General features: G+C 38.9%; 1 protein-coding gene across 1 annotated transcript; it reads left to right on the forward strand.

The window, feature by feature from the left end:
• Positions 1-21,096: 21,096 nt before the first annotated feature.
• On the forward strand, positions 21,097-25,325 carry LOC116011845 (protein OPAQUE10-like). The gene is made up of 9 exons (XM_031251263.1): positions 21,097-21,394; positions 21,531-21,622; positions 22,158-22,296; positions 23,044-23,175; positions 23,327-23,479; positions 23,613-24,422; positions 24,499-24,588; positions 24,734-24,927; positions 25,053-25,325. The coding sequence occupies exons 1-9, from the start codon at positions 21,320-21,322 to the stop codon at positions 25,186-25,188; spliced, it is 1,821 nt and encodes a 606-aa protein (XP_031107123.1). The 5' UTR covers positions 21,097-21,319; the 3' UTR covers positions 25,189-25,325.
• The last annotated feature ends 505 nt before the right edge of the window (positions 25,326-25,830 follow it).

The following is a 25,830-nucleotide window of genomic DNA, read 5'->3' on the forward strand; positions in this document are numbered from 1 at the left end:
TCAATCTTTCGGACTGCGCAAAACTGTAATTTCTGGACAGAAACTGTCAAAATCAATTTTGACAAAAATATTTTTTTTTGTAACAAAACTAGTGACGAAATTTTGGGATGTCACAACCATATTTGGATGAAATAAATTATTTTGAAAATACTATTTGATTCCAGGAAAGAAAAAGAAAAATGTTTTCAAACCCTTAGTTTCTGGAATAAGGTGGGGACCTTCGGGAAGGCTTAAACGCCACGGCCCGGGGTTGGAATAAGGTTGGACCTATGGGAGGGCTGGAGTGCCATGGCCCTAGGTTGGGATAAGGAGANCCAATTCAATTAAATCAGCCCATAGCAGAAAAAGATTCATTTTGAACGTACATCGCTAAAATTCCGCGGTGTACCGAACCTAGCCCAATTTCAAGTTTCGGTCTGGGATAAATTTTTGGTTTCAAAATTATTCATGTTTAAATTATTTTCTACCGAAACTTTATCTGTTTGGACCCCAACTGATAAGTTTAAAAATACACCATTATTTTATTCTATTTTAATTCTTCCATGCAAACATTCCCCTCAAAGTACTAAGTGTCTAAAACATGTTTATTCTCCTTGTCCTTTTGTTCTTGCCTTGGCCGAAATACAAAGAGAGGGAGAGAGTGTGAGCTTTCATCTTCTTCATCCTCTTCTTCCTCGCTTCAAGCTTCCATAGCCAATCTCCACATAAGTCTTCAACTATTCGGTAAGTTTGCGGTTTTATTCGGTTAAAAAGTCTTGATTTCTTCCCTAGAACTTGATTGTAGGTAAAGATTTCTTAAATATGTTGTTATGGTGGTGTATTCTACCTAGGGTTTTTCGGTGAAACTTGGGGATAAAGGTTCAAGACTACTTTTACGGTGATATTACACACTTGTGAGGTAAGGAATTCCCTTAAGTTGGAATTAGTCACTTGAATTTGGATAATTGATTTTAGTTGAAATATGGTGTTTTTGGAGCTTTGGGAATATTTTCGTATACAAGTTCATAGCTTGGATATGCTTGTATATGTTGTATTTATGTCTATATAAGCTTATACTTGTGGAAATAGAGAAAGGAAATCAGGACAGATTTCTGTCAGTAACTTCCGTGAATTTCTGGGAAAAATCGGTAAATTATTTTGGTCCAATTTTTTTTATACATGTAGTTCTATAAGTGTAGAAGCCGCATATAAACTTTCATAATTTTTGGAGTAGTATAAGTATGGTTTTCGGAATTTTTCCCAAAACTGGTCCAGAGAAGGAAAAATGCTGGACAGCACACTGCCAAGGGCAAAAATGGAATTTTCTGTGTAAATTCGTGAACCTAGATGACTAAAACTTTCTATGAACATCAAGTACTATGAGTTAGGGTTCTACCATAAAAATTTCAAGTGAAAAAGAGTTCAGGAACTATTTTTACCGGCTCAATCTTTCGGACTGCGCAAAACTGTAATTTCTGGACAGAAACTGTCAAAATCAATTTTGACAAAAATATTTTTTTTTGTAACAAAACTAGTGACGAAATTTTGGGATGTCACAACCATATTTGGATGAAATAAATTATTTTGAAAATACTATTTGATTCCAGGAAAGAAAAAGAAAAATGTTTTCAAACCCTTAGTTTCTGGAATAAGGTGGGGACCTTCGGGAAGGCTTAAACGCCACGGCCCGGGGTTGGAATAAGGTTGGACCTATGGGAGGGCTGGAGTGCCATGGCCCTAGGTTGGGATAAGGAGACCGACGGGAAGGCAGGGAAATGCCACTGCCCAAGGTTTGAGAAGGAGAATTGAGAAATGTTCAAAGTGCTTACTCAGGGGAAACTAAGTGGAAAATTTTTGAGTATGAAAATTATTGTTATTCTGGGCTGCGGTTCAGATTATTATAGAGCTGCGGTTCTATATGCTGTTACTCTGAGCTGCGGTTCAGATTATTATAAATATTAGAGCTGCGGTTCTATTTGCAAATGATGAAATTCCTGGAAATGTGGAATTTTGCAAACTTGTCTGAAAAGGGCATGAAAATTATTTTGAGTGGCAAGTTATGACTTCATTCTTATTTGAGAAAAGTTTTATATGATTTAACGTTTATACGCTATTATACTATCTATAAATCGTTCGTTACAGGCAGATTTTCAAATCACGGTAAAACTTTATAAAGCTTTTAGATTATCTATGTTTTCAAACCTTTGTCTACTTTTAAGTGACAAATGGATTTCCTTACTTAGCCGTCGTGCTAACTACACTTCGTTGTGTTCTTAACAGATGTCTAGTGTAGGCTCGTGTAGCCCACCTGACTCGGATCCTTCCGAGTTGGAGTTCCCTATCTACGATCATGATGATTATGTACAATACTTAGTTGATGTCGACCCGTATGCTCCTGGATTCGCTCCTGACTCTCCAGCTCCGGCTTATGTTCCTGCTATTCCTTCCCCACCGTACAGTCCTCCTCCGACTTACCCAACTACACCCTCTCGTATCCCGGTTCGCAGTAGCCAGCCAAATTTTCTGGATGGGGCCAGGTCTAGGTTTGGGTCTTTTCCGGTAGAGGTGTTGGAAGGGAGTGATCCCTTAGAATTTGTTGTCTTTTATCCCTGTCCGTGGAATCTCGCTCCTTCGGAACGTTGGGATGAGTGGTCCATGATGTACACTCCTAGTTACTTCCTGGATCATCTCACCTGGGTTGCGGGCAACTGGCATCTTGTATGGGGGACGTACTCCGAACCGGAGTACCGCCCCTTAGAAGAGGATGACTGATTAGAAAGGTTATGGGAGGAACCCTTTTTTTTGTGTACATGTATCTTTTGTAGCCATGATGAACTTAGCTGGCTAGTAAGTTGTATTTAAACTCTTGTATATATTCTGGTAGTTAGTGTAGCTACCCCTTTTGCTCACCTATATATATATGTATGAAGATATGTTGGGTAATGATGATGATGATGTGAAATAGTTTTCTTGTTAGCCTGTGCACCTAGAGTGAACTCTGTCTGGTCTTGGCTGGGTTTAGCCTAGGTGTGGCGGTAACTACTCCGGATGTACGGTATAGCCGAGCCGGGGTGTTACAACAACTGCCTGTACCGACCTAGCATTGTAGCAGTCATTAGTAGAATTTGATTTCCGGTGGATACTTCAAAGTAACGAGTGTTAGTGTCCCTAGCACTGTTTCCATCTGCCGGGGCTTTCCCTCTTTGGAGCCTTTGAGCAATCTGTTGTGCAAGGTCATATGGCGAAGACATCTTTCCTATAACATAGGTAACCAAAGCAACACAAGGAAAAACACTTGCCAATCTTAAATATTGATTATGAACAATATTGCACATATCTAAAGAAAAATCATAAGAATTCAATGCATGCAACCATCATTTTGATATCCATCAACAATTCTATCCTATACATGCAAGAACTAGCTCATACCATTCCATACTCATTTCATAGTCAAAAGGTCAACATATGGTCAACTTCATCTTCTACCTCTAGACTAGCCCAAGGTTGAAAAATGGAAGCAACATGAAAGTTAAAATTGGACCAACTAACTAGTAGAATATAGCAATGTAGTGCTTATAGAGTAGGAAAGTTGCAAACTTTACCCACCATGCTCACTATATCAACAAGGATCTCATCATGACAAGAGAATACCCAAATCAAGCAATTTCAAGATCTAGTCACAAAGAGATGTTAAAACATGAAATTTCTAGTCTATAGAAGCAATGTAGGCTCAATACAAGTCTATCAAGTCATCTCATAACAATATATCTCAAGAAAAATGTCATACAAGAAAAACTCATGGAGATGTTCTTCAAAAATAGAACAAGTTCTTCATTAAACAAGTAAATAGCAAAGAAGAGTATGTTCATACCTTAGAAATGACTTAGAATCTTTGAGAAAAGTTGAGAGATTTGGAAGGAAATGCTAGAAAGTGTATATTTTCAGCTTGGAAGAGTTCTTGCTCGTGGTGGGGAAGAAATGAAGCAAGGAAAGGGTTTTAAACCACTTCGCGCGAAAATCCGCGAAAAGTCTGGTGCCCGTCCACGCACGCTACCACGCGTGGTGGTAGGCGTGGGAGCTCTCTGGTTTATTCCCACACCTACTCACACGCGTGTGAGCGGCGTGGTGGCTCTCTGGAAGTTTTCCACGCCTAGCCACACGCGTGGTGGTGGCGTGCTGTGCAAAGCTTACCTCGGTTTCCCCCTTTCTCCTTTGCTAGTGATGATGTTTGTCAATTGATTGCGGGCAACTTATAACTCTCGGGTGTTTAATCTGTACTTGTTAGCTCAACCGAGATTATAGAAACATTATTGAAATAAAACTAAGTAAAACATACTACATAAACCAAGAGAATTTTAAAGAAAAAGTAAGATAACATTGGGACTACCTCCCAAGTGCGCCATGGTTTTACGTCTCCTGGCCAGACATGGTGTGGCCTATCCTTCAAGGCACACAGACTTTGGGACTCGACCAAGCGTTCCGTGAACCTTAGCTTCAAGGAATGTCCCAAGGTGGGAAACATCATTGAATACCCACAAGAATAAAGGAAGAACAACATGCAAGGTTAGATGAATGTTAACATTAAACACTCTCCTCAACTCTTTTAGGATGGTGTCTTCTTCCTTTCCTTTTTCCTCTCTTTCCCCCCTAAAGATTTTCTCGTTTGTTTCAAACCATATCTCCTTACTCCCTTCCTCAATCTCGAGTGTGGTCAACTCTCTCCACTCAACTCTTTTCATAAGATCAAACGTGAAAGACCTATCATTTCCCACCATCTCTTCCTCACACTCCTTTTCTTCATCACTCCACTCTATTGGGTTAGAAAAATCACTCACACTCTCACACGAATAGAATGAAGCATCATCCCTTTCACTCACCAACTCACTCTCACCCAAGACAAAGGATTCATCTTCTAAAAAGTTAAAGCAATCATAATCATATTTAAACAAAAGAGAATCCTTACAATCATTAATCAATATACCAAAATTTTTCATGGAATCATCCTCCCGAAATTTAAAGCAATCATAATCACATGTAATGGAAATATTAATGCAAAGGGAGTCATCCACACAATTGTCAAGGGTGTTTGCAATAAGAGCACAAGGGTTGTCAAGAATGTCAAGGGTGTTTGCAATAAGAGCACAAGGGTTGTCAAGAAAATTAGCACAAGAAAGATTAGGAGCACAAGGGTTGTCAAGAAAATTAGCACAAGAAAGATTAGAAATTTTACGGTTGTCAAGAAAATTAGCACAAGAAAGATTAGAAATTTTACCATATTTTGGCTCTTCATCTTCCCATACTAGCTCAATGTCATCATCCTCACTTTCTATCTCTACCTCCTTTTGATTTTCTAATTCGAAAATTGGAACTTCTTCAAGCACCGGGGCATAACAATCAATTTTATCTTCAACATTCTCCTCTTCCCTAGCATTTTGCGCTTTTCGTCCTCTTGTATAATCCTTGGATGGGATTCCAAAGTGGGGATGTCATCTATGATAGTGGAGTTAGCTCTGGACTCATTCATTTTCATGAGCTCCTCCATCATAGATAGCATCTTCGTTTCAACTTCTTCTAATGGAAGTCCTTCTTTCCGGAGGGTAGCGAGATAGTCCTTTAGTTCACTCTTGATTTCGACTTTTAGTTTAGCCGTATCCTCCTTGGCCATCCTAGTGAATTCGTAATTTTTGCTTTTAGAATTTCAATTTCATCGGTGGCCGGTGGGATATAATCACAAGGATCTATATGGGTATAGCTTGGGCCGGTGGGAATTTGACTCGTGAATATAGCTTGGGTCGAGTTGCTTCATTATTTGCACAAACTTACTCTCTATGTTTTGGGATATTTCTTTGGAGCTTAATGAGTCAATTTCTTGGAAATTGGGTGATTGTGAAGGGTAATTTTCTTGAAGAGGTGGAGGTGGTGTTTCATAAAGTTGTAGGTGATGATTGGGTGTATGAATTGGATAGGGATATGGAGGTGGTAATTGGTGATGTGGTAATTGGTGTTTCATAAGTGGTGGTAATTGGTGATGTGGTAATGGATAAGGGTATGGAGGTGGAGGGTAAGCATAGGTGGAATGGGGGTAATAGGGATATGGTTGGGGTTGAGGACTTGCATAGGATTGTCCTCCATGATGTGGGTAACCATGGGGATTCATTTTAGCACTTATTGGCAAGCTTCAAGAGGTTTGCTTAAGGAGAATTTCCTGCACAATAGCTTAGCCAACAACAAATAATTTTTGCAACTAAAAGTAGTTACAAGTGAGCACGAGATATTCAATATAATAGAAGCTCACTTCTTCAAGCAAAATAACAAAATTAAGAAAACGAAATAAACAAAAAAAAAGCAATTCAAGAACTCTTAAAATTCTACTTCTAAGATGTCAACACTATTCAAAACCGTTTGCCATCCCCGGCAACGACGCCATTTTGACAATGAATGTTTGTATGGGGTGAGTGGGTATGTTAAGGTGTAGTGGTAAAACGAAGAGTCAAGACTCCCCGAGTGTCATGTCTCTCAAGGATGACGAATGGGAATCGAATGGATGTGTTGGCATTTAAGAGGTTGAAGGAAAAGAGTTACGTGAATGGCTAGGAGTTGGATTCATTGGTAAGAGGGTAAGGTTGATAAAAGGTTGTGTAAAGTAAAGAAAAGTAAAGTGGAGATTGGGGCTTTAGGCTTTTCCATGTGGTTTATCTTTGGTTGGTTTTGTGAATGCAAGTTGTGGAATAGACTAGGGAGTTCATGGCACACTACCAAGTGGCGTCACACTTTGGACTCCCACATCCTCATTCGGTTGGGGCATTTCATCGAACACTTGTCTACCACTCCTCTCGGATCTTGTCCTTTCGGACTAAGAGCGGAGATGTGGGTGAGTGAGACTCCTGGGTGGCCGCTATCGCGCGCACACTCACTTCCTTTGGGTTTGCTACCTAATGTGGCCACAAAAGGCACAAAGCTTAAAGAACATCATCCACACAAGTTCAACATCCAACAAGCAAGCAATTCACAAATCAAAGCAATAATATTAAACATCCACATAGATCTACCATGGGGCCACCAATCCCCTATCTAATCTACTCTAGCATACTAAGAAACAAGAAAAGGAAAAGGAAATTCAAAGAAACAAGTATTGAATTAGAAATTGAAGAGAATGGTTACCACCCCTTGAAAAAGGGGATCTTACAACCTTGATCTTGAATCCCAATCTTCCTTCTTGCCCTTGATCTATTCTAACTATGAATGGAAGGAGTTTTCCCCCAAGAGGGGAGAATACCCTCTAGATCTAACTATCCTATTCTATCAATTTTCTGATCTATCTTCCTCTCCTTCCTCCCCTAGGTTTAGGGCAAAAGGGATTTATATAGGTGACAAAGAAAAGGAAAAAATTTCCCAAAATAGCCCTTGGCCCGACCACGCTGCTCACACGCGTGTGAGTGGCGTGGTGGCTCTCTGGAATAATTCCACGCCCAGCCACACGCGTGTGAGGCTGCGTGGGGCGCTACCGTATTTCGGCTTGTTTGTCTTTTGCTCTATTTTAGCTTCAAATCCCTCTCCAACCTGTGAAATACTTCAAAACTCTTTCTGGAAATGTTGTTAGAAGAAATTGATCGCATTTGAGCTGAAATGCATGCAATTGTTGTAATTGGATGTCAAAACGATGCGCTTTTAATCTAATAAAGACCCCTTATAAGTGCTATCCTTTGCGCTTATCAGATATACATATATATTTCTTATTCCGGAATTAATTATTTATTCCAAAGGCCCAATTCTTGATTTAATTCTTGTAAAGGATTTATTTAAATTGGATCCTTACAATTCTTATAAGTAAGAGCATTTTATAATGGCCTAATGAATTTATTCTTGAAGGATTAACTTCCTACTAACTAGTAGTATAATAAATAATGTGAGACCCATTCTTATAAGGGCCCATTATTTAATGTCTTTACCCTAGTATGATACATACATGATATATGTAATGATCTTTCTTCTTAATATAAAAGTCTTGCACTTGCAACCCTATCATTCTTTTCCCTTTCCTGCAAATGCATTTCCATCCTACTCCTTTCACCTCTAAAGAACCCTAAGTAAATCCTACACTTCCTTCTTCAAGATCCAAGACCAAGATTGCTCCTTTAGGATTTATAAGGCTTGGGTAAGTGTTTATCTTTAGGAATATGCCATGCATCATGTTATTTTCATAATCTTTATATAAGTTCTTATGTTGTTCTTTTGGGGATCTTTTTGGGAAAAAGATGATTAAGGTGGAGGTGATGCTTTGTAAGTAGTTTTGAGGATTTCTTGGTTGAAGTGTGCTCCAAAAACGTAACCATCATGTCCACTAAAACCTATTTTACACTCTTGATCTATGAATATTATTTGGTGTATTGGAATCCTGTGGAAATCTTTGCTACTTAGCATATTCTTTGTTGGTATGTGAGTTATTTTGATGGATTTATGAACTTGTGTTCTTGATCCTTTGCATCTTGATGTTTATGAACATTTGTTGGTATGGATTCCATGTTTATTTGGCTTCTGGGAGATGTAATCTGGACAATCTGATCTTATTTTTGTATTCTGGAATGAACATTGCGTATTCTGTTCTGAGTCTCGGAGTTGGGTGTTGGATCACACTTACGGAGGACCCTAACAGTATAATGTGTCCCGTTGGAGCCTTCCGCAAGCGTGAGACGGTGAGGGGTGGCGGAGTGAGGTCCTCCGCCAGGGAGCTCCGTCTCCTTCTTACGGAAGGGGGTGGCGGAGAAGGTGGTTCCGTTTAGGTGTTCCGCCAGTTCAATAGGAACTCTGGTTCCAGTGAGTGTTCTGTGATCTGTTGTTTGGTTGTTTCACCTTTGGTTCTGGATTTTGTTGGGATATTTTGTGGAGTATTTTACCATGATTCTGGAGTATTTATTCATATCTCTTGGTCCATTTTGTAAGTCTATTGGTTGGTTGATTCGTTGATTATATTCTCTGGGAGTTGGTTGTGTTCATAATCTGAGATTAACACTGTGAGTGGATTGTTCTTGGGTTGAGTCTGAGTTTGGATATGGAGTGGTGGATCTTTGAGTATCTTTTGGGCTATTGAGGATGAACTAACTGTGGGTATTATTTGCCTCTGTGCTTGGGCATTATTTGCCTCTGTGTTTTAGGCACCATTTGCCTCTGTGTTTTGGGCATTCTTTGCCTCTGTGTTTGGGCATCATTTGCCTATGTGTTTGGGCATCATTTGCCTCTATGGTTTGGGCATCATTTGCCTCTGTGGTTGGGCATCAGTTGCCTCTGTGATTGGGCACCATTTGCCTCTGTGTTTTGGGTACCATTTGCCTCTGTGTTTGGGCTTTTGCCTCTGTGAACTAACTTTGGGGTTTGATGATTGGTATGATGAATGGTATTTTGGTTGGAGGGTAAGGTTGGTGCTTATCGTTGGGTTGAGGTCTGTTTGGTTCCTTATTTGATTCTCGAGTTGTATCGTACCTCGTTGGTTATCAGTTATTCTTTGATATATTGCGGTTTGGTTGTTTACTTGTGAGTATTCGGTTGAGTTTATGATTCGGTTGATATTCCGTTATGGAATTGTTGTCTTGTGCAATTCGGTTGGATATTGGTATTGTTGGAAAGTCCTTGGTTTATTGTTTATTCAGCGCGTTGTTGTTGAGTATCCGATTTAAATATTGAACAGTTCTTTGGTGTGTATATTCTATATGGGTGTGTAAACCTATTTACAAGCTTACTATATATGTATGTTTATCACGGGTGTGAGTGGTGGTTGCTTAGTAGTCTTTTGCTAATGGTTTCTTACATGTTTTCCAGGTATGGATAAGTCTAAGCGAGAGCGCGTTAGAGCTTACCGATATGAGGCTGCTTAGACTTAGCTTATGATGTTTAGACTTTATGTTTTGGGCCTGTGTGCCGATGTTGAGATTATATACTCTTGATTAGATTCTTGTTATGATGACAATGTTTTGAGGATTTATACTTTATGCAGTTCAGTTTTGGATAGCCTGTGCATCTAGGCCATGTTTTCCTTACCTAGATGTGGCATGATACCCCTTAGGTTATAAATCGCTTCCGCTATGCTGTGTTTGATAGTTGAGATAGGCAGCTTTTATGTTAAAGTTTTAGCTATCTCAGCTTGTGAAAGGTTGGGGTGTCACAATCAGCTTCTCCATCCTTTGTGGTTTCTTCAACTTGAGTCTTTTCAGGATTCATCATTTCAATAGACACTTTATCAAAGACCACATGAATAGATTCCTCTATTACCATGGTTCGCTTGTTTAGGACTCAGAATGCTTTGCTCTTATTTGAATATCTAATGAAAAGTCCTTCATCGGCTCGTTCATCAAAAGCCTTAAGATGAGACTTTCCATTATTATGAATGAAACATTTACTTCCGAAGATATGGAAAATACTTTACAACAAGTTTCTTGCCTCTCCATAGTTCATAAGGAGTTACTCCATAAATCTTGTGAATAAGAGATCTGTTTTGAGTATAGCAAGCTGTGTTGATTGCTTCGGCCCAAAAACGTTTAGGCAATCCTGAGAAAGCAATCATGGGTCTAGCTGCTTCTTTAAGAGTTCTGTTTCGTCTTTCAGCAACACCATTCTGCTGGGGAGTTCTTGCTGCTGATAGTTGATGTTGAATCCCATGTTGTCCACAGAAATCCTAAATGACTTTGTTTACAAATTCGGTTCCTTGATCGGATCGGATTTTAATGATGCTTAAATCCTTTTCTGTTTGAAGTCTTCGTAGCAAATCTGGTAGAACCCTTTCGGTCTCATTTTTCTTCTTTAAGAAAGATGTCCACGTATACCTTGTGTAGTCATCTACTACCACAAGAGTGTATTTTCTTCCACTTAAGCTTACTGGATCAACTGGTCCGAATAGATCCATATGAAGTAGACTTAAGGGTCGTGAGTTGGTATTGAGGGTCTTTGTTTTGAACAAAGACTTGATTTGTTTCCCTTTTTGACAAGCTTCACAGATCTTGTCCTTGTCATAGATTACATTGGGTAGTCCTTCAACCAACTCTTTTCTTGCAAGCTTATTGATAGCCTTAAAGTTGAGATGGTTAAGTTTGTGATGCCATTCCCAACTTAGATCTCTTTTGCTTTTGGCAATCAAGCAAGTATTCGGTCTTATTGTTTCCCATGTGACTACATACATGTTCTTTCTTTGCCTCGCCGTCAGCACAACTTCATGGTTTGTTTCTGAAATAACTTGACATAGATCTTTCGAGAATTCCACTTTATATCCTTTATCGCAGAATTGGCTTGTGCTCAATAGATTGAACTTTAATCCTTCGACATACGATACTTCTTGAATGGTCAAACCGTTCTTCATAATTTCTCCAGTGCCCATGGTTCGTCCACTTGAGTTTCCTCCAAAGATAACTTTAGGACCATTATTTGCTTTGAAGTTGCTCAATTCTGATTTGTCACCGGTCTTGTGTCTTAAGCATCCACTATCTACATACCAGATGGTCCTGTTTCCCTATTTCCAAAGATTAGGTAGTTTTAGGTACCCATACCTTCTTGGGTCCTTGAGTGTTAGTGGTAAGCTTGGGCATCCATGCATACCTAGAACTTGTGAGGTTCATCATCGGTCCGCGATACCCATTGAACACGCGGTAATCATAAGGAATAGCATAATAGGCTTGAGATGACTTAGATGAATAAACCTTTTGAAGAGGAGGTGTTTGTTTATTCGTGTTTATCCTGGTGTATGAGGTCTGCTTATGTCTATGTGTAAGCAGAAATTTTGCTCTTGTCATTGGCTCATAGTCCATGAACCAGTCCTCATCACTGGGATACAGTCTACTATCTCCACCCTTGTGTTTTCTGGAGAGCCTTTTGAAATTCTTGACACTATTCGGGTAAGAACTCGGTCTTCCCTGAGGTTTACCCTTGCGTTGCCTCTGTGAATAGTGTTGCCTTTTATTGCCTAGGAATTTTCCTTTTGATCGGTTATTCCCATTTGGTTGACCATTTGTAATGAAACCATGATGATTTTGCATGCGGGGTCTGTACCGAGGGGTCTGACGACTTCTCGGGTTACCGTGTAGGGAATTTCCTCTCGTAGGTTCCACAATTCATGTTTCAGCCGAATCATTAGATTGGCTCGTTGATTGTGGTTCTGTTCCATTTTCAGCGTTAATCACTCGTTCAAGATTTTCAGTTTGTCCTTGGACAAAAACAGAATTTAAACCCCCACTGGTAGAAGGATCTGTTGGGCGTATTAAAAGAACATGAGGATGAGAGTTGGAGTTATAGCCAAGTCCGGTTCTACTCCCTGATGGTCTTTGATCATCTACCATTCGATCCATTATTCTGGATGAATTAGTAATTGTAGCAATTACCGCACGTAGATTTTGCTCTCTATCATCTTTCACTTTACATTCTCCCTTAAGAAGATGAACTTGCTTCTCAAGCTGGCTTATAGACTCAAGCATCTCAGCATTTTTGGATTTTAAATCTTTGAGATCTTGTCTTTCTGCCAATAGCTGAGCGTTCTCTTCCTTAAGTTTGAAATGTGAGTTCTCAATATCATTGAAATCCTTCATCATTCTTTCGAATGCTTCCCTAGGATTCTCATGATAGTTGGATTCGGAACTGTAATTAGATGAGCAGATTTGAGAGGTTACCTCTTCCTCTTCTGCCATGAGACATAGATCTTCATCCGAATCCTCTTGACTAAAGAGGCAGAGAAGTCCTTTTTCATCTTCCGAACTGTCGCTTTCAGAGCTAAAACTTGATGTACATGACTCGTCAGTCTTCTCTTCTTGTTTCTCTTCTACTGCTAGAGCTTTTCTTCGTCTGTCACCCTTTGAGTTGTTTCCAGAGTAATTGTTCGGTTGATCATTTGCATCATTTGTTGTGTTCTTTGAAGTGTTGTAGTTTCCCGAAGTCTTCCTATGATTGGTGTAGTCTTCTTGATGTTTCTTGAGTTTGGGATAGGGACACTCAGCCATGAAATGTCCAGGCTTTCGGCAGTTGTAACACAGCATTTGTACTTCATCATTCTCACGAGTTTTGGATCCACTTGCCTTGTCACCACTTCTATGTTTTGATCTTCTTGACTTATCCGAATTGTCATAAGACTGATTCTTTCGCATGAACCTTTTGAACTTTCTTATAAACAAGGCAAACTAATCATCAGTAAATAAATCAGACGAAGGGTTAGAGTTCGACCATATTGTTGATGATGATGGTTGTTGACTTGCAACAAGAGCCACATTTCTTGTCTCAGGTTCCTCACTTGGTAAGGCTTCCTTTTCAAACTCATATGCTTTCAGGTCACTAAAAATCTGAGTTGTGCTTGTTGTCTTTAGGTCTCGGTGATCTCGCATAGCAACAACTTTCATCTCCCAACTCTTCGGTAGTCCTCGGAGGATCTTTAGATTTATCTCCTTTCGTGAGAGTTTCTCCACATCGAGGTCACGTATATCCATCAGAAGCTTCATGAAACACGCTTCCATCTCCGTTATGGATTCTTTCGCTCCAAGCTTGAAATCTTCGAATCTTTTCATGGCAATGGTCAGCTTGTTTTCCTTCTCTTGCTCATCTCCTTCACCTGTTTGCATAAGTGTGTCCCAGATGTCTTTGGCTGACTTGCATTTTCTTACTCTGGGAAATAAGGATTCGTCCAGGGCCTTGTAGAGAATGTCTTTGGCAATGTTGTCAAGATTCACTCGAGTTCTTTCCTCGGTTGTCAATAAGGATTTCTCCTTCGGCATCATTGCTGGTGATGTTGGATCATCAAGGACTCGGTTGGTGTTTACTTGTAGGATCTTTATGGGTCCATCAGTGATCACATCCCACATCTCATCATGAATGGCAGACAAGTGAGCCTGCATCCGCACTTTCCAATCATCAAACTTGTCTAGGTTAAACATGAGAAAATGCCTATGATGTTCCATTTTTGACATAGTGCAAAGTATAAAAGATTTTTGAAAATTTTCAAAGAGGATCACCAGGCAGTATACACAGAGTGTTCACCATTCAAGGTAACGCGCTCTGATACCACTTGTTGGTCCCGGTGGTAGAGGTGTGAGTCTAGAAGGGGGGTTGAATAGACTCACAAGGGTTTTTAAAACTTTTTCGATATCAAAGATAGTAACGCAACGGATAAAGATTGTACCAAATTTTAGTTTTCACTTTGCACAAGAGTTTTTCTTATAAAATGGGTTAGGTTTTTTTGTGTGATATGCAATGCAGTGCGTAAATGAATTAAGAAGAGAGAGAGAGAGATTTTTATAGTGGTTCGGCTGTTAACTAAGCCTACTCCACTCTTCTTCACAACTCGTGAAGGTTTGCACTATTTTTCTCCTTAAATAGTACAATACTCCTTCTACAACGTGCCCCGTTGATCACCAAGCCCGGCAGTCACGTATGATTAGGTTTTTCAACTACTTCAAAGTTTACTCCGCCTCTTTCTACTTCACAAGTAGAAATGGTTGAAAACGATTGATAAAGTCTCCCAACTTGAGATTCTTGTGCTTGAAGGTCTTGATTTTTCACGCTAGAGCTTCACAAGATCTCTCTTCAATCTGAAATAAAACTTTGAGCTTTTTGTAGATTTTTTAAACACTGGAAAATGATATTGCTTTCTAGAGAGTTTTCGCTTTTTCAACCTTGTTCAAATGAGATGTGACAAGGGTATTTATAGGTGTGAATTTTCATATCCGTTGGGGGGAATCCAAAATTCAAACCTATTATCCAGTGTGTAATAACCAATGGGTAAGATTTGACCTTTTCAGAATGTCAGTACCTTTCTAGCCGTTTGTTCACTTTTGTGCAAGGACAATTTGTCTTTTTTCTCACAAAAAGGTGACAATCATTAAATGCTTCTTGGGATCGTTGCCTAGGATCCATTTTGACATTCAGATTATACCCATCTTCAAGGCTATAGACAAGACAACTTTCAGAAAATGTCTTGGCCTTGGTTACTCGTGAGAATGATTGACCTTATCATTTTCATCAATCTCCTCGAACCAATCACCATTTGATTGTTCGGTTTCAATCATTCGCCCCTTCCATTCTTTGGCCTACATCTTCATTCTTCTATTCTTCGGATCTTCAAGTCTTCGTGTCTTCAATCTTCAAGTCTTCGTGTCTTCAATCTTCAACACTTCGGTTTTAAACCTTTGCTTGAGGGTAACATCAGGTTACACTTTGATAATAAGGGTTCGTCTGACTACTAGAACCGAGACATGGATCCGAAAGTTCTAATCTAAAACGACATAAACAAATGAGGGGTCTCCTCGGGTCATTGGTATCAGCAAAATCAATAGCTCGGGGTTCCTAACACTACAGGTTAAGCCCCAAACCTACTGGGTCGACGGAGCAACCTTAGAAGAAACAGTTAGAGTGCCCAGCGTAGGGACGAAGGTGCAGTTGTAGAACACTTCCCAAAAGGCAGCGATGTCAGGCGGAGCGCCATCAGGAGTGCCACGATCTAGCATAGCGTCGATCTCGTCAAGAAACTCAACATAATTAGGGTCTGGAATTAGTCCTTCCGGGAAGCCGGGATCGTGGAACGGCGGTACAAGAGATATCGTGACATCATCACCTTCTTCTTCCGGCTCTAGCGGAATGTCGATGGGCAGCGAAGGATCACCGCCGGGGAGAAGCTCATCGGACCTCAAGCGCTCCTTGCGAGCAGACATCCGGGTCTTAGCCGAGCGCTCAGCCAGTCGGAGAGAAAAGCGACGAGGGGCCGGTGCCGGGGCCTTGCGTTTGGAACTCATGGACTTTGGAAGGAAAGTTGCGAGGGAAAGGTGGAAGAGAGTGTGGAAGGATTAGGTGCTATTTATAGGGGAAGATTTCGCCTTGAAAAGGATAAATGGGAGTCGCACTTGAGTAGCTACAATTAATTTGATGGTGACAGTGTCAGAAGCTCACTGAACAACGAAGATTAGGATCAAAGAGCATTAAATGCGAAGGATTTGACTAATGAGACCGTAGGGAGATAAGGTCAAAGATTGAAGCTCGGATCGGTACGAGCGACGACCTTTACGCGAATGACCCGATCACAGCTACTTTTTCGAGTCGTGCTTTGCGTAACTCGGGAAAGTGAAGGAATGGGTGGGGGGGAGTAAAAAACTTTCCCTAAAGTAAGAGTGAACTCCGGAGGACGAACGTATAAAGAAGGTAGGCAAAAGAAAGGCTCGCGGACACTTTTCTGAGTCGTACTTCGTGTAACTCGGGAAAGTAAGGGACTAGGGAGTAAAAAACTTTCCTGAATGATGAGAAGCAATGAATTCCCCGAGCCGTGCTTTGCGTAGCTCGGGAAAATGAGGGACTAGATGATGGGGGATAGACTAAGGCTCAGTACTCAAAGCTCGGCGAGGATAACAAAGACGACCGAAGAAGAGGAAAAAAGGGCTTGAAGGAAGAAAGGATGACATGGCAGAGGTTGGCCAGTGATAAGCCGGTTGGTCTGAGGATATTCAACGGACTGTTCGGCGGGGTCACATTTAAGGAAGAGTTTGATAATGAAACGAATATACTTGGTGGATCCTTAGGAAACAAGGCAGCTGAAGATCTTAGACTGAGAGTGATTGAACATAGCCATTGAAATAGTTGATTACCATGAAGGAAATTCGGGCTAAAGAAGTAGGGAAAGATGATTCGGACCAGACCGACCTAAAAGGGGCGATGTGGGAAAGGCGGCGTAAGAAAGTCGGTGCAAGAAAGGCGGGGTGAGGCACACCGATATGAAGTTTCCAAAAGAGTTTGGCGGTGGAAGGCAAGAGATACGGAAGAAAGGTCTAGATTAGGAAAGTACCTAAAATGTAATAAGGGAAGAGTTCTCCAAGTAGTTTAGAAGTTTTCTAAGGGAGAAATCCCTCCTAGCTTGTATAAATAGGAGTTCTAGGTCCTAAGAGGGACACAAGCAATCTAGCACACTTATAAGCAACTTATTGTACTCAAAGGCGATTAAGCAATCTAAAGAGGGCCGAAAGGTTACTCTAATTTTTTGGTAACGTTGAGTCGATTTTCCGGTGGTGTTGGCCTGCCGTTCGACCATTCCGTGGGAAATAAAACCAACAACCATACAATATTACGCACACATTATATGAGTGTTTTGGGCGGAAATTAAAATGGAGGATTGTTTTTTATTAATAGTATAGATTACAGAAAGTATATATACTGTTTTATTACGATTATTAATTTTAATTTAGGATTGTATTACGAATAAGAAACTAGGAAAGAATATATTGTATTAGATTACAATATTTTAATGTACCATTATGGGGCATTTGGTTGGAGGGAAGAAATTAGGTGGTAAAAGAATTGCAATTCCATGGGAAAAGAATAATGCGGGAATAAAGTGGAGTTTAAATTTTAGTGTTTGGTTTGCAGGAATAAAATTACTGGGAATTTCAATTCCAATGTTTGATATACATGGGAATTGAGAGGGAATAAGTAGTATAAAGTCCAAAATGCCATTGTTGTTGTTGTTGTTGTTATTATTATTATTATTGTTGTTGTTGTTGTTGTTGTTGTTGTTGTTGTTGTTGTTGTTGTTATTATTATTATTATTATTATTATTATTATTATTATTATTTCTAATTGACAAATTAATTCACAAATTGTTAGAGTTGTTGCATATAAAGAATGCAAATTTTGAAGAGTTCTGCATATAAATAATTCAAAGGAACATACATGAAAGTTGTTGTATATAATTAAACAATGCATATAAAAATGCAAATTTTGAATAGTTGTTGCATATAAAGATTTAAATGAACGTACACAAAGAGAAGTCGAAGAATAATACACACTATAATTTAGAACGGAATGTTAGACATCAATTTTAGGTTAAAAAAAAGGGAGTGGTAATTTTGTCTCATCATTGTCTTTTTTCTTCCTAAAATCCATAGAATTAAAATCTCATGGGGGCCATGAAATTCTAATACCATGAAAATGGGGGAATTGCAATTCCCTCCAACCAAACGAAGAAATTTAATTGCACTCGGAATTCGGTGAGAATTAAGTGGGAATGAAATTGTAATTCCCTCCAACCAAATGCCCTGTTATAGTACGAATAGAAATTATATTACTCCATCTGTCCCATTTTATCTGTCATAGTTACTATTCATTGGTCAAACTAACTGTTTCTTCTTTATTTATTTTATTTAACATTTTTTACTTATTTTTAAATTTGATTTTTTGTGTTTAATAGTACTTTTAGTGTAGTTTCTAAATATATAAATTTTGTATACCAATACTAATAAGCACCAAGAATAGTACATATTAAGGGTCTAAAATAGGATAAAATGCAAAGTTTTGCCACCCGTTTATAACAATCTCATGCATTTTAAGCTCGGATGTGATCAAAATCTTCTAACATTAATTTTAGGAAAAGTTTTGAAGTGTTTCCACGGATCAAAAGGGATTCAAGGCCAAAACAGAGCAAAAGGCAAACGAAGCCGCAAAGTAGGAACCTTCCACGCGACCAACACGTGTGTGAACGAGCGTGGATTCATTCCAGTAACTGTCCACGCTTGTCACCACGCGTGTGGGCCGGCGTAGTCTGGCCACAGGGGCCACTTCGGGAATTTTTGTTTTGGGTTGCCTATTTAAACCCCTTTTTCGGATAGATGAAAAAAACCTAGCAGCCATAGAATATTTTTAGATCTGAAGTTTCTTAGGGTTCTCTCCCCTCTTGGGGGAAAACTTCCTTTCTATTAGAATAAATTCAAGATCAAGATAGGAGGATTGAAGTTTCAAGAACAAAATGTAAAGGAACCATTCATCATGGATGGTACTCTTCTCTTCAATGTTTTGATTTAATGTTTGTTTTCTTTGAAACTTTCATTTCTTCTTCTTGCTTCTTTATTTTAATGATAGCTTAGAGTAGAAAGGGGATTGGTGGCCCAAAGCTAAACTATGTGGTTGATTTGATATAACTTTGCTTGAAATATGTGAGTTTTGTGATTGTTGGATGATAAAACTTGTGTGGTTGATGTTCATTATGCTTTGTGCCTAAGTGTGGCCACATTAGGTAGCAAACCCAGTGAAAGTGAGTGTGTGTGCGATAGCGGCCACTCACAAGTCCAACTCACCCATATCTCCGCCCTTAGTCCGAAAAGAAGAGGTCCGAGAGGAGTGGTAGACAAGGTGTTCGATAAAATGCCCCAACCGAATGAGGATGTGGGAGTCTAAGTGTGACGTCACTTGGTGAAATGCTATGAACTCCCTAGTCAAATCCAAGTCATTTGCTCACAAAACCATTACGTAGTAGACCACATAGGTTAGCCACGAGTCTCAATCTCCACCTTACCTTTTCCTTTACACAACCATTTTAAACCTTCCAACTTTCGTACAAAATGACCTCTAGCCTTAGCTATTCTCGTAACTCTTTCTTTTCAACCTCCTAAATGCCAACACGTATTCGCTCCAATTTGTCATCCTTGAGAGACACGACACTCGGGGAGTCTTGACTCTTCGTTTTACCACCTCCATACCACCTACATCCATCTTACCCCCTAACTACATCATGTCAAATACTAAACTTAATATTATGAAAAATTGAATAGAAATAACTCCAGTCAAGCATCGTTAACCGAACTAGACACATAAAATGGGACGGAGGGAGTACCATATTTTTACAATATTACACTAACCTTAATTGTATAGAAGTGTGTTTCAGACGGTAAAATTAAAATGAAGGATTTTGTATTTATTAATAGTATAGATGATTTATTTGATGATGCTTTTCACTCAACCTTTCAGTAATACTAATGCCGCATTTTTATGGTCTTCTATATAGAAAAACACACAAACTTATATAAAAAAAATTAATATATTAATTAAACGATATACTTATGATTTCATCTTAAATTTCTATTCAAAAAGGCATTAAAAAAAAAGAGTCAATTCCTTTTTTGGTCCAAGACTTATAGTGGCAAAGACAATTTTAGTCCTCCATACAAAAATTAGACAATTTATAGACACACTTATGGTGACAAGGACAATTTTGGTCTTCCGTTTATTATCTCGTTAGTTGACTGTTTAAATGAGGAGCATTTCTGTCAAATTAGCGAAATTCAAGCAATTCTGGACCAAGGCTTAACAGCTGGCGACCTCCTCACCTGCAACAATAGGCGGCGGCGGTGGTCTGTTTTTCCGACATGGTCTTCTCCTCCGACCGAGGCTTAGCAACCGGTGATCTCCTCACCCTCTCTTCTCTCTGTACTTCTCTCTCTAGTATGGGTTGTGTCTCCTTCTAGCAGCCGGCGACCTCCTCACCTGCAACAATAGGCAACGGCAGTGGTCTGTTTTTCCGACATGGTCTTCTCCTTTGACCGAGGCTTAGTAGTCGACGACCTCCTCACCCTCTCTTCTCTCTAGTGTGAGTTGTTTCTCCTTATAGCAGCCGACGACCTCCTCACCTGCAATAATAGGCGACGACGGTGGTATGTTTTTCCGACGTGGTATTCTCCTCCCACCGAGGCTTAGCAGCTGACGACCTCCTCATCCTCTCTTCTCTGGTTTCGGTGACGCAAGGCGACAACGACGGGGCTGGAATCTCCAGGTTCAGCAGATCGACGGTAGCAACGGCATGGACTCCTCGACGGCAAACAGTGGCAGCGTCTCCCTCTTCAATTTCTGGTTGTTCTTCTTCTCGGCGAAGGCTTCGGCAAAAAGAGGATGAAAGCAGATTCAAGATGGATTAAAAGATGTATTAGAATGACTAATAAGGTATTTATCTGTTTAATTAGGGTGAAGATTGAATGTATTATAGGTTAATGAAGATTAATTAAGGAAAAATGGATTAATGTATTTCTATGGATTAATGATATCGTGAAATGACACAATTGTCCCCTCTCAAACGGCCATTTAACGGGAAATACAAACGGGAGACTAAAATTGTCTCTATCACAATAACTATGTCCATAAATTATCTTATTTTTTTTTATGAATAACTAAAATTGTCTTTGCCACTATAAATCTAGAAAAAAAAAAAAGGAATTGACTCAAAAAAATTATGGGGCAAAGAGGGGACAAAGGCGTGGCGTGGCGTGGCATAAAGCTAGAAATAACAAAAAGATTATCCGACAGTCTCAATTTTGTCTTTGGCGTAAACTGAAGTACGCAAGAAATTCTCAACGTTGTTGATGTAGTAAAACACAGTCCACACACACCGTTCGGTGGACGGACACCGTACACAAGCGCGCCTACGCGGCGGTTCCGAAAACCTCAAAAAATTTCCTTTCTTCAACCTCCATTCCATCTGCTTTTAATTCTCGACTAGTAGTTGTTTTTATGTATTTATTTTCCATTACAAGTTACCCTCCTTCCCAAAGTTTTTCCTTTGGGCGGGAAGTCCAAAATGGGCCGCCTCGAGCTGAGTGGCGGCGGCGCTTCTCAATCCAGCTTCCGCGAGCTCGACGATGTCTTCTTGCAGGTCTAATATTATTCCTCACCTATCATTCTCTATATATATTTCTTTGCAACAAACTCTGAACTGAAAGATAGATTCTTCGCTACTATTTCGAAGATGTTTATTTTCGTTTTTTTTTTCTCTGTGGATTTTAAATCAGACTCAAACAAGAATATGGCTTGGGGAAGTTCTAAACATGAGATTGGATGAGCAAATACCCATTTCTGATTTGCTTGCAGATGGTGACCTTCTGTAAGTTCTTGGTTGGTAACATTTATTATTTTCACCCCTTTTGATGCCCAGAAAAATTTGAAGATGAGGAAAAGGAAATAATCTATTCATAAGAAAACCATTTAGACTGCAATTGATCTGATTCCCCACTAATGTCCTAGGAGTGCTACAAGTTGTCCTAATAAGTAAAAGCATTAGTGCTTACAATTTTGTTAACTCAACATTATGATAGGTTTCTCAATTTTTTTTTCACTTTCTATATATTGCCATTATATTGACCAGGTGAGCAAGGCTATCACATTATTCAAATCATTAAAGCTAGCATAACATATAATTAACTTGTTTAAAAATATGTTTGAAAACATTAATGGTTTGAATAACCTCAATAAGATTTTGCTGCTGCACTAAAATTTTCTAAGCTGGAATTTATGCCCCTTCCAAGTGGTATGTGAGTCGCACTAGAAAAGATTGTGTAGTGTTTTGACTGGATTGGCTTTACATGTTCTGCAGACAATTTTGCAACTACGTCAACAATATTTTTGTCTGACTTTTGTAGGTGTGAAGTTTCTAAAGTAATTTGGAATATGCTGACAGCAAAATATGCAGAGCTTAGACACCTGAAATACAAACCAATAGGTTCTAGGAAGAGAAGTGGGAGATATATGCCATATTCTAATGTTGACTCATTCCTAGCGGTAAAGCTTCTTGTTTCTCCATACTATCTTTTCCATATATAGCTTTGTAAACCATCTTATTCATGTACACTGGTAAGACAATTAACCTTGACTGATTTATTAGTGAGTTGTGTGTGTAGAGAAGAGAAGGAAGCAGGGTGTTTGCACGTAACTTCTTTAGTTAGTTATTGATGGAGTTTATTACCGAAATGGTCCCTCGACTATTGCGAAATTACCAATTTGGTCCTCGACAATTTTTCGTGCCCAATTAAGTCCCTCGACTTTGAAAATTTTAACCAATTTGGTCCTTTGTTTATTTTGCCGTTAAAATCGGGACCAAATTGGTAATTTTGCTATACTCAAAGGACCAAATTGGTAATTTTGCTATAGTCAAGGGACCATTTCAGTGAAAAATTAACTACCAATTTGGTCCCTTGACTATAGAAAAATTACCAATTTGGTCTCTTGACTATAGCAAAATTACCAATTTGGTCCCAATTTTAACGACAAAATAAACGGAGGACCAAATTGGTTAAAATTTTTAAAGTCGAGGGACTTAATTGGGTACGAAAAATTATCGAGGACCAAATTGGTAATTTCGCAATAGTCGAGGGACCATTTTAGTAATAAACTCTTATTGATGGTACTTATTCTGTAGTATTCCAAGTGTAAGCAGTAGTTGGGCTTGGTTGTTTGTAGTGCTATTTGCTATTCTGACAGAATAAGTTACAGTGATCCCTGAAGGTCAATATTTTCCCTGTGTTGTAGATCTGCAAAATTTTGGGGTTGGATGGTATTGATCTCTTCTCACCATCAGATGTTGTGGAAAAAAGAAATACTCGGAAAGTATGCATCTGCGTGAGGGCAGTCTCGAAGAAAGTCAGGTCAAAACAATTGAATGTAAGAAAGTGTTGACATATATAATTCTCTCTTCATTTAAAAAAAAAAAAAAGTTGGAATAAGTTTTCTTTGATGGTATGTCATTATGCAATGGTATTCTGAAATCTGTTTCATTACAAAGCAGTTGATGTAAGCTCATTTACCTTTATAGGTTCCCAACTTTGATATGGTAACATGTGCAGTAGCAATGCCAAAAGATATGGTTGGTGGAATCAAAAGAAGCTTGGAGACATCAAAGAGTAGCATTTCAAGTTCCTCCAGTTATAACTCCTCATACAATTATCAAAGATCGATAGTTAGGCAGGTAGACATATTGTCTTACATGAGTTCGTTTACTCTTCTGCAATATGTGCTGATATCTTTTGAGTCGTAAATGCTTTCATACTTTCAGATTTGCATTTGCTAATAATAATACATAATGTTATAATGTGCTGTAGAGAAATTTAATTGAAGCCTGTGATAGAAACTATGATTCCTGTTCTGAAGGCTCCGATGAGGCAGAAAGCAAGTATATGGGTGGGGGGGAAGAAACCGAAGAATCCTATTGCTCATCCACAAACAAGTTTAATGATTCTGCGGCTGTGAATTCAGATTGTGAGAGTTTACCTGTTGCACATTCAGGTACAGGCTGCGGCACTGAGGATGGTGGTTATGACAATGACGCAGAAGGAAATTATTATATTTCTGATTACCTAGCCTTCTCTGATTCAATTATTGGTGGACATGAAGGAAATAATACTCCTGTGTTGCGAGATGGAGAAGATAATATGTTAAACTTTTTTAGTACTGGTATTGATTCTTTTCGGGGAAGATCCGGTCCTCAGGCTTTACATGAGAAAAAAAATTCTGATGATATTGAGGACGACTTGGAAGTATCATCCACAGCTAGCGTGAGCTCTATATTAGACCGGGCCCTTAATTTGGAATTTGATGAGCACTTGGATGTAGTTGGGTCTTTATTGGTGGTGGAGAAGGGTGAAGAAGACTGCCTCATCATCAGTAATTGTAATTCACAGGATCATCAGATAGCAGGTACCCGAGAAGGGCTTTGTAGCCAAGGTGCAAACTTGGAGAACTCCAGCGGCATAGACCAGAGTTCTGTTGTACCTGCTGCTATAAGTTCTTTTGACATTAATCAAGTCGTCTTGGCTATGGAAGACGACGACGACAACGACAAGTGTTCCAGCTCCGCTCTAAAAGGCTCAAATGATGCAAACATCCTTCAGTCCCCTGAGATTCCTAATCAGGTACGTAGGTCATTTATTCCAGCCTTAGCGCTTCAATTAAACATGACTCTAAACCAATATTGTTTCCTTTTCAAAGTGTGACATGAAGGATATGGACAAAAATCTTCTGGCAGAAAATGGTTCCACTGGGAAAGATGGTACATTTGCTGGACTCTCCAAGGACAAGGTTTGCCAAATTAAAGGCCATTGCTATATATAAACAGTTGCAAGCCAAGCGGGGGGTTATGTTTCAACTAAACCATGCAGAAAATCTCTACTCTGATCTAATCCATTCTTTAATTTGCTTTGTTCGTTCATCTTCTGGTATGCAGTGTGACACAATTCCAAAGGATATGGATGGAAATCTTCTGGCACAAAATGCTTCCAACACGAAAGATGGTACAATAATTCCTGGACTCTCCCCCAAGGACAAGGTTTGCCAAAAGCCATTGCTGCTAAAAACAGTAAAAACCGTTGCAAGTGGCACTGCTATCTTCGGCCTGTTATTTCTGCTGCTTCATCTTAGGTGCGTGCAGTGCTTCTAATATAATATACCCAGTCAGTCTTATATATATATATATATATATATATATGTACATATTGTTATCTTTACTTTACAATCATTGTAATTTGTGGAAATCGCAATGACAGAAGAGAGCGAGGAAAAAGCGGTGATGCAAACAGGAAACTGGTTCAGAGCAAGAAGTTTATCCCTAATAAGGAGGGACAATCTGGAGCTACAGCTAGGATTTATCCTGCAGAAAAGCTAAAGTTCAAGAATTATTAGTACTGTATTCTTTTTACTAGTTACTAATTACTAGGCTAGCTAGGATAGTTTCGTCCAAAATCTTATAACAATGCTCCAACTCCTCATTGTATAACATGTCTTATTTACTTGGTTAAATAACTTTTTCCTGATGAGCAGCCTTTTTATTTTTTTAAATAAATATTTTCTTTTGCTTTTAATAATATTTTTAATTAGTATAAAAATATCAATTTTGCCTTTTGTATTGGGAAACACTATATACTATTTTGATGGTATCAGTATTGTCAGCAATTGTATGCACAACTTTTAGTTTTAGTTTAATCGAGCATGCACATTTTTTCTATTAGGTTCAATTTTTATTTTTTTTTTAAAAAATTGAACATATTATTTGTTAGACTTTTGGCGAACTAGAACAAGCTTGGACACAAAACTTTTAGAATGAATATGTTGTGAAAAATGATTCAGGATTTGAAAGGCTACATTTTTCTTATGGAATTATTTGAAAATATTTGCTATGATGTTTTGGATAAAATTTTCTTGTATGAAATATGAGCAAACTAAATTTTATATTTATAGTGTAGTAGCCGAATATGTATGTAGAATAATAAATAAATAAATAAATATATTTTCTTTGTCAGTATTACTAACTCTTAAAGCATCTCC

Source organism: Ipomoea triloba, chromosome 3 (genome assembly GCF_003576645.1).
Source record: "Ipomoea triloba cultivar NCNSP0323 chromosome 3, ASM357664v1".
NCBI classification, from domain to species: Eukaryota; Viridiplantae; Streptophyta; class Magnoliopsida; order Solanales; family Convolvulaceae; genus Ipomoea; species Ipomoea triloba.

Bases quoted from the DNA above. Each gene is read 5' to 3' on its own strand.
- LOC116011845 (XM_031251263.1), top strand. From the start codon at position 21,320: ATGGGCCGCCTCGAGCTGAGTGGCGGCGGCGCTTCTCAATCCAGCTTC. The intron at 21,623-22,157 runs GTAAGTTCTTGG...TGACTTTTGTAG, and splicing joins CTTGCAGATGGTGACCTTCT to GTGTGAAGTTTCTAAAGTAA. The intron at 24,928-25,052 runs GTGCGTGCAGTG...TCGCAATGACAG, and splicing joins TTTCTGCTGCTTCATCTTAG to AAGAGAGCGAGGAAAAAGCG.